We start from the raw sequence: 10,000 nt of genomic DNA on the forward strand, positions 1-10,000 counted from the left end.
GTGATAAATAAAGACTGTAGAACTTTATCACAATGTTTGGCCAACCTGGACGCAATTCAGACCATATCATAGTTATTTGCACATCTTTGAATCTAATTCATACTAAGTTACATGTTTACTCCATATTGCTATAACAGACCCATCACGCATTGGTGGCAAATGTTTTCCTTCACCTAAACACACCCGATCCTAACACAGCTGTCCCTACAACCCGGCAACTCTTCCATACCTTACTCTAGAGTATAGACCATAATAAGGTAAAGGCTGGGTTTCACTACAGTTAAGCGTCGCCTCGGCGCTCATCTGCGTCAACGATCTTCGAGTTAGTGGTGGTGATATCCTCATCGCAGTACACAGTGCCACTATCACATCTGGTCTTCACAGTCTACCTTCCCTGGGTTTCCCCAAACACCCATTTATCGACCAGTCCGAGAGAAGGATGAACACCTGAGTGAGTTGTCCGCAGACTGTCACAGCCAGAATTCGAACCCCGCGGTGCTTAGGGAGGCACATATTGAGGCACCCTTCACACAAAGCCACCAAGGTGGCGTCCTTCTCTCTCTCTCTCTCTCTCTCTCTCTCTCTCTCTCTCTCTCTCTCTCTCTCTCTCTCTCTCTCTCTCTTCTTATTCGATTTGAATGCACGATCACTTTCCCTGTCTCACGAAACTTAAGGCAACGTCTCCATATTTTGCAGTGATCAAAATGTAACCATTTAGACTTGACTGCGCCGCCACATCTGGCAGCCAAATTTCTGCCAAGTCAAGGTGCTGAGTAGTTAGTGAAACAAAGAAAAAATATCACTCCACGCTCGAGAAAGAAGAAAAACTGATTTGGCAGTGCGAAGGGAGCCTTGGCGGGCACGTGTGAATGCAGCGAATGTGTCCCTTTGTGGCATTACTTAAGCACATAATTATAAGTTCAAGGGTAGAGTTCAAAAAGGAAACGTGTGTCCTCGGTCGCCTGCTGGTCACCCAGCCAGTCTTCCTCATTACGGAGCGAGCTTAAAGCTCATAGACCGATCTTCGGGTAGGACTGAGACCACATCACACACAACACACAACGGGAAAGCGAGGCCACAACCCCTCGAGTTACATCCCGTACCTATTTACTACTAGGTGAACAGGGGCTACACATTAAGAGGCTTGCCCATTTGGTTCGCCGCTTCCCGGGACTCGAACCCGGCCATCTCGATTGTGAGTCGCGCTTGCTAACCACTACACTACGCGGTGTGTGTGTGTGTGTGTGTGTGTGTGTGTGTGTGTGTGTGTGTGTGTGTGTGTGTGTGTGTGTGTGTGTGTGTGTGTGTGTGTGTTTCAATTGAAAAAAAATAATCGAACAATTCAATTCAATCACAGAAAACATAATGAAAACAAGCCACATAATTAAAAAAATGCTAGAAAACAACAACAAATATATATACACTGTGTACATACAAGACAAAGAAACATAAGCAAAATAAAATCAACTAATAAAGACCAAAATGGCGTAGGTACAGATGTATGGTGGCGGCGATAGTGGCAGTAGTAGTGGTGGTAGTGATGGAGGGGTGGGCATGGGATGGAGAGGGAGAGATAATAGAGAGAGAGAGAGAGAGAGAGAGAGAGAGAGAGAGAGAGAGAGAGAGAGAGAGAGAGAGAGAGAGAGAGAGAGAGAGAGAGAGAGAGAGAGAGAGAGAGAGGAGGAACACAAATAAAAATAAACATAATAAACATCACGCAGGGAAGATAAATTAATAGGAAGGATAACGAGCACACGGGATAATAAAAAATGCAACAATAATGTTCAATGAGGCAATAATAAACGTGAGAGAGGCGACAACAACCTAACTAAGAGCAGGAGGCAGCGGAATGCATCAGCGTATACGAGGATAAGGAGAGGAGAGGAGAGAAAGAGGACAGCACAGATAAAAGAGGGGAGAGGCAAGATTGCTCTATATGAGTGACAAATTTGATGAAAAATGGTGAGTAAAAAGGAGGAGGACGACTAGGGAGAGAGAGAGGAGGAATGAAAAGGAGGAGGAGCGCGGAGGAAGGGGAGCATGACGGAGGAGGAGGAGGAGGAGGAGGAGGAGGAGGAGGAGGAGGAGGAGGAGGAGGAGACCAACGACGACAACGACAACGACGACGACGACGAAGAGGAAGAGGACGAGGAAGGTGACCACAATAAAGATGAGGATTAAAACAAATAGAAGGTGGAGGAGAAGGACGATGAAGCAGAGATGAAGACTGAGGACAAGAACCTTAGGACGAGGAGGAGGAGGAGGAGGAGGAGGAGGAGGAGGAGGAGGAGGAGGAGGAGGAGGAGGAGGAGGAGGAGGAGGACAAGGGAGGGCTGGGAGGTGGTAAGTACTGAAGAAAATGAGAGAGCAATGTGGTTAGCGAAGTAAGCAATAGACTCTTGATGGGGAAAAGAGGAGCAGGAGGAGGAGGAGGAGGAGGAGGAGGAAATTAAGTTGATAGGAAGGAAGTGTTGATAATGGACATTTAAGCAATCCTACTAGAAGGACTAAGAAGAGTGACTGAATGAAAACAAGAAAGTATAAATATAAACTACAAGAAAACATGTACAACTACAAGAAAACACACACACACACACACACACACACACACACACACACACACACACACACACACACACACACACACACAAAAAAAAAAAAAAGCACCACCCAATTACCATCTTCAAGACTAAATGAGAGAAAATAAGAGAGAGAGAGAGAGAGAGAGAGAGAGAGAGAGAGAGAGAGAGAGAGAGAGAGAGAGAGAGAGAGAGAGAGAGAGAGAGAGAGAAACAAGAGAGAGACAACGAAAAAAAAAGGTCAACTCATACGCAGGTGAATCCCCAAATTTATCTGTGCGTCCTAAATTACCTGCCATTTAGGTGAGGCGGTAAAGGTAGGTTCCCGGGGGAATTTCACCTTCCCCTACCCCTGAGCCCGCGCCCCTGCCCCTCACTGTGACAAATCTGCGACATCAGAAAAATGAATCGTCCACTCATTAACGCCATCATTAATATCAAGGGATTTTACAGTAATGGGAAATGAGAGAAGGGTTGCCGCTAATGACATAATATATTCAAAAGGGGCTGCAAATGCCATCACCACCACCACCACCTCCACCACCACCACCACCACAACACCACCTCCGCTGTTCCTGCTGTTGCTGTTACCTCCCCTCCCTCCTTTCACCCCCTCCCTCAGTCTCTCCCCTGGCTCCCTCCCTCCTCCCCTGGTCTCCCTTGCCAAGCGGCCCTCCGGAGCGCATTGTCCTAATATCCATAAAATCGTTTAAGCGGAAATCTGGGCGGGATACGAAGCCCAATCACAGACGAGCGTGTGTGGCGGAAGGCGTGGCTAAGAGGTAAAAGCCAATCATAGCTCCTCCCGCCCAGCTCTCGCCAGCCAACCACGGGGCCCGGCGTGTGGGAAGTCGCTTACTCAATGTTTACCGAGGAGTTTCTTGCGCCTCGAAGGAGAAGTTGAAGACAAACACGCCCTAAGTTAGACCCAAGAAGCGGAGGAGCCCAAGGCGTCCACCACCTAGCGGTAAGGCATGTCCACACACACACACACACACACACACACACACACACACACGATATTCTCTCTCTCTCTCTCTCTCTCTCTCTCTCTCTCTCTCTCTCTCTCTCTCTCTCTCTCTCTCTCTCTCTCTCTCTCATACACCTACTGCCCTGTTTGTAAGAGGATAAAACGCTTTTCTCACGCTAAATCGGAACGTTTTTTTTTTTTTTCTTCTTTTTTCGGTAGAGGAAAGGAAGGACTGGAAGGTGGGGGGGAGGGAAGGAGGGGGATGAAAGGAGGAGCACGAAACAGGTGTGAGAGGAAGAGTAAGAAAGGCGAGAAGGCTGAGAGAGAGAGAGAGAGAGAGAGAGAGAGAGAGAGAGAGAGAGAGAGAGAGAGAGAGAGAGAGAGAGAGAGAGAGAGAGAGTAAATAGTTGTGTAGTGTGAGCGAAAGTGACAGTAAGTGAGTGAGTGAGTGAGTGTGAGAGAATGAGTGAGTGGGAAAGATGATGAAAGACTGAGAAACACTGGAGGAGAGAACAATGAGGTGCAGGAAAAGGAACAGCAGGAATCGGAAAAAAGAAAGGAGGAAAGAGGAGGAGGAGGAGGAGGAGGAGGAGGAGGAGGAGGAGGAGGAGGAGGAGGAGGAGGAGGAGGAGGAGGAGGAGGAGGAGGAGGAGGAGGAGGAGGAGGAGGAGGAGGAGGAGGAGAGGGAGGAGACGGAAGGGGGTCCATCTGTCACAGTCTTGTTATCGTCACAGCAGCAGTGCAGCTCGATAATGCTTCCTTGACGCAGGGTTATCTCTCTCTCTCTCTCTCTCTCTCTCTCTCTCTCTCTCTCTCACACACACACACACACACACACACACACACACACACACACACACACACACACACACACACACACACACACACACACACACACACTGCGCTGGCTTCACAAGCCAGAGGATCGGAGTTCGATTCCCCGGCCGGGTGGAGATATTTGGGTGTGTCTCTTTCACGTGTAGCCCCTGTTCACCTAGCAGTGAGTAGGTACGGGATGTAAATCGAGGAGTTGTGACCTTGTTGTCCCGGTGTGTGGTGTGCCTGGTCTCAGGCCTATCCGAAGATCGGAAATAATGAGCTCTGAGCTCGTTCCGTAGGGTAACGTCTGGCTGTCTCGTCAGAGACTGCAGCAGATCAAACAGTGAAACACACACAGACACACACACACACACACACACACACACACACACACACACACACACACACACACACACACACACACAAGTGGAAAAGAAGAACCAGAAAGTCTAACTGTGAGGGGCAAAGAGACATAAAAATATGATGGAAAGGGCAAGGCGGGCCACAGGTAAAAAGTCTGCAGGGAAGGGAGACACAACAGAAAGAGAGAGAGAGAGAGAGAGAGAGAGAGAGAGAGAGAGAGAGAGAGAGAGAGAGAGAGAGAGAGAGAGAGAGAGAGAGAGAGAGAGAGAGAGAGAGAGAGAGAGATTAGCGAACACAAAGGAAAAACGAACAGCAACAGACCTTTTGACCCTTTCGAGCTTTCTTCCTTCCTTAAAGTTACACTGTCTAGTAACCTAAAATGATGTAAAAGAAAATTGACAAATAAAAAAGACACTTAAAATATAGACAGAGTAAGAAAGAAGTCGCCATTATTTGAAGGTTGTGGGGAGAACAAGAAGAAGAAGAAGAAGAAGGAAAGAGAGGAGGAGGAGGAGGAGGAGGAAGGGACTGGACAGGAAGGAAAGGACGAGGTGTTGTTTGTAACCAAGGGAGGAGTAAGAGCTGAAAGGGGAGGTGAGAATGGAGGCAAATATTCTTGTGGAAGGCGAGTGATGAGGGAATGGAGAAGGAAATGAGTGTGGACGGAAATACAAGAGCGTAAAGAAAATGAAGGAGATGAAGGAAGAAGATAGCCGAGTAAAGAGCTGAAGGAAGGAGGAGAAGAGGAGAGAAGAGGAGAACAGCTGAAATAGTGGGGAAAAAGAGGTAAACGAGAAATGAGAATGAAGAGAGGAACATGAGAAAGAATACCAGGAGGAGGAAAGGAGGAGAAAGAGGAGGAAGAGGGAGGAAAAAACGGATGGAGAAGCATATAAGCAGGAAGGAAGGCGAGACAGGAGGTAAGAGACATTGTTGAGTAAGACAGGAGTAAAATGCGGAGAGAAAAACGAGGAGTGGAAGGGAAAAGAAGGGAAAGGTTGTTGCTAGAGTGGATGAAAGAAGAAGAAGAATTAGAAGAAGAACAACAACAAGAACAAGAACAAGAAGAAGAAGAAGAAGAAAAAAAAGAAGAAGAAAGAAGAACAAGAACAAGTAGAAAGGAGAAAGAAGAAAGAAGAAGAAGAAGAAGAAGAAGAAGAAGAAGAAGAAGAAAAAGAAGAACAAGAAGAAAAAGAAGAGAAAGAAGAACAACAAGAACAAGAAGAACAAGAACAAGAACAAGAAGAAAAGAAGAAGAAGAAGAAGAAGAAGAAGAAGGAGGAGGAGGAGGAGGAGGAGGAGGAGGAGGAGGAGGAGGAGGAGGAGGAGGAGGAAGAAGAAGAAGAAGAAGAAGAAGAAGAAGAAGAAGAAGAAGAAGAAGAAGAAGGAGGAGAAGGAGGAGGAGGAGGAGGAGGAAGAAAATAAAGAAGATTAGCATTGGGTCAAGAAGAAAGAAGGTGGCGAAGCGCATCGAGCGGGTGGGTGTACCAAGATGGCCGTCGCTGGCACGAGGAGGCGTCAATGGCGATAGGTTCATTACTTTATTGGATATCGATGGCTTGGTTAACACACACACACACACACACACACACACACACACACACACACACACACACACACACACACACACACACACGGTTTCAAGCACTTAAGAATAAATAAAACCAATATAAAAAGTTAAAAATTATTCAGTTGCATATTACTTCAAGAGAGAGAGAGAGAGAGAGAGAGAGAGAGAGAGAGAGAGAGAGAGAGAGAGAGAGAGAGAGAGAGAGAATCATTACCACCCCCTTGTCTTACATTCGTGTTTTAACCCAATTAGAACTTTCCCAGCACAGCATTACTGGTCTGGGAGGGATTGGGGAGGAAGGGGGAGTGGGGAGGGGAACGGGGGAGGGAGGCTAAGGAGGGTTGGATATCCTCCCCTCAAAAAAGTTTTAAACAACGCTAACAACAACCTCAACTCCGCTAATGCTTGTCCCTCCGCCCCCGCCCCGCCACAACGACCACCACCACCACCACCACCACCACCACCACAAAATAAAAGAAATGATGATGTCGAAAAAGAAGAAAAAACAGAAAGGAACATGGACGAAAAGAAAAGTGTTTTAAGTTTCGCTCATTTGTACCTAATTTTTTCTTATTTGGTATTAGTGTTTCTTTTTATCTTCTTATTTATTTATTCATTTTTTTGTTCGTTGTTGTTGATGGTGATGGTGGTGTCGCTGCCTTAAGCTATGATGATGATGATGATGATGATGAGGAGGAGGAGGAGGAGGAGGAGGAGGAGGAGGAGGAGGAGGAGAACGAAGACAATGATGATAATAATAAAAACAAAATAAGATTATGATAATAGTAATAATGATAACAGTAATAATAATAATAATAATAATAATAATAATAATAATAATAATAATAATAATAATAATAATTAAAAACAAAAAATAACACAACTCCTCTGATATCTTTACTGGATGCCTCAACAAGTCTTCTAAATCATTCATCCCATTCTCTGGTGAACTCTAGAACTCCTGTCTGCCTCTGTATTTTCTCCTTCCTATGGCCTTAAATCTTTCAAGACGGAGGTTTCAAGACACTGAACTTCTGGTATTTGACCATTATATTCATCATTGTTTTAAGGACGAGCATTTATAATAAGCGTATCCCTTTTTATTCGAAGTTTCCCATGATAATCTCTTTTTCCTTAATTTTCTATGTATTTCTTTCTCTGTTTCTCTAATTTTCTACATAATTCTCTCCGCTCTTCTAAATCCCTATATAATTTTCTTCGTTCGTCTAACTTCCCATATAACCGTCTATATATAACTCAGCACACCACAGTTAGCCGAGACACTTTTCCATTCGCCATTATCTACATTCTACTTAAGAGCTCATTAAATTTATCACTACCCATTTAACTCTCCACACCACCTTACACTCCCTCACACCACTGTCATCACCAGCGATTGTTCACCATCACCTCCAATCCAACATTTTTTGCCTCTCATCACAGCACATCAACTCCCACCACCAATAATAGTCACTCATCACTATTCATCACCTCATTCAACTTTACTCATCACTCACATCACCAGTATTTATTCCCATCACCACTTCCCTCACACACACACACACACACACACACACACACACACACACACACACACACATATCAGCCGGGGAGGCACCACACTGCATTGGCTTGTAACCTTGCTCCTTCCCTCCCTGTCTCCTTTTGCCAAACTCCCTTGCATTATTGAGTAAAAGCAGAAGCAGGTGCAACACGCGGGGCATACTGCAAACGAGGAAGAGGTAAAGGAAGAGGAGAAGTAAGAACAGGAGGTAGAGGAGGAGAAGGAAAAAGAGGAAAAAAAGTGAGGTGTGGCCTATATTGCCTTTAATCTTTAAGTCACGGTGACTTTTCTTCAGTATTATAACAATTCTCAACTTTTTAAAGCGATTTGCGAGTGAAAAGAAGGTAAAATAGTATGAGAACAGGTACTTTTCTTGTAATAATCTACGAGAGAGAGAGAGAGAGAGAGAGAGAGAGAGAGAGAGAGAGAGAGAGAGAGAGAGAGCTAGAAGGAGGTGGAGTCCAACACAAACCCCACCTCAGCCTAGCACACGCCCCGCCCCTTCGCTGCTACACGCTCCGCCCAGCACAAACACACACACGCACACATGCACGTACACAAGTCACCGAGGCCTCACCACCTTGCCCTTTACTACACCTGGCCGAGGCTTGCCGTGACCGCGGTGGTGACAGTACTGGTGGTGGTGGAGGCGGTGACTGTGTTGATAGCCGACAAGAGCCGACACTCAGTCAACGCACACAAGTTATTAGAGTGAAGCAAAAAAATGTGACTTGTATTTAAGCGAAAGGATACTAATTGAAAAGTGACAGCGAGGAATTTATTGACAGATTACTGCTTCTTTTCGTGACATTGTGGTGGTGAGTGGCGTGGTGACAGGTGGTGATATGCAAAGGTGACACTGAGCGAAGGCAACACGCACCACGGACATGCTTCCTCTAAGCGCCCAACCACACTGAGACGCATAGGCGAGGAAGTTGCAGAAAAGACGGGGAGAAAGAGAAAAAAAAAGAAACAAACGTGACTTTATAACGTGAAGGAATACACACTCAAGAGGAGTGCAGGTGTGTGCGTACGTGTGTTGTCCACAGGTGTGTGTGTGTGTGTGTGTGTGTGTGTGTGTGTGTGTGTGTGTGTGTGTGTGTGTGTGTGTGTGTGTGTGTGTGTGTGTGTGTGTGTGTGTGTGTGTGTGTGATAGCATACACAATACTAGAAAACAGCTGTGCGATAAGAGAAATTACCTGCACAAAATTAAAGGCGAAGTCGACGGTAAGAAAAATTTCATCACATGAGAAAATACAAGGCACGGCAACAGAAAATCCACGCCGGTGTAAATGAGTAACTAATCAATAACAATAATCAGTGCGTATATAAAACAAAACTCTGAATACACAAATATCATTGAGCGTTGCATGCGTAACATCAAGAAGACAGCAGACCACTAAGGATAGCATAGACAATAATACAGCGAAGAAACTCGTAAGCGTGTCCGCCGCCGCGTCTTAAGTTGAAGAGGAACACACCAGGAGTCAGTTTTTCACGCGCCGCAGGCTACAAATATTTGGTCATGAGTCTAAACACGCATCGTCAAACCTATTGATAAAAGAAAAAATATGTGAACGGACAAAAGAACAAGAAAAATTATCACAAAAGCCACGTAACGGTAGCGCTCACAACTAAAACACTGCACATTGGATAGCAGCGGCAAGGGACACACGGAGCGCATCACGGCCACAGCGGCACGTGAATAGGACACATGAACACAAGGCCGTGCTCGGTGAAATACTATAAACAAAGGTAACATAAAAAGAAGGAAAACAGTGATAAGAACACGAGGACACGTCATCCCTGCCGCCACGTTACCATGTCGCTGGAGAACAGACCGCTGTTTGGCGAGGTAGGGAGAGACTGTGAATGTCCGCCCGCCACGCCCCCGCATCCGCCGCCCGCGCCCGAACCTGTAGGTGTGGGAGTGGGCAGCGGCTCCTCCGGCCACCCACACCGCCCACACTTCTCCATCAGCTCCATCCTGGGTCTGGACACCACCACACAGAGGTTGCATCCCAGAGACCAAAGCCCGACGACACCCACCGCCACCACGTACACTCACGCCCACCCGCCCACGCAAGTGTACACCAAAAGGAGAACCCCACGCCACCCTATAGCCATGGAAGGCC

General features: G+C 46.3%; 1 protein-coding gene across 1 annotated transcript in view; it reads left to right on the plus strand.

Moving 5' to 3' along the window:
• The first annotated feature begins 8,474 nt into the window (after positions 1-8,474).
• The window catches only part of LOC123511233 (homeobox protein HB1-like), a 14,317-nt gene continuing 12,791 nt past the window's right edge, over positions 8,475-10,000 (plus strand). The window contains exon 1 of the mRNA XM_045266933.1: positions 8,475-10,000. This exon is cut by the window's right edge and continues 608 nt beyond it. Within this exon, the coding sequence (XP_045122868.1) occupies positions 9,738-10,000 (263 nt within the window). The 5' untranslated portion in view covers positions 8,475-9,737.

Source organism: Portunus trituberculatus, chromosome 31 (genome assembly GCF_017591435.1).
Source record: "Portunus trituberculatus isolate SZX2019 chromosome 31, ASM1759143v1, whole genome shotgun sequence".
Classification (NCBI taxonomy): domain Eukaryota; kingdom Metazoa; phylum Arthropoda; class Malacostraca; order Decapoda; family Portunidae; genus Portunus; species Portunus trituberculatus.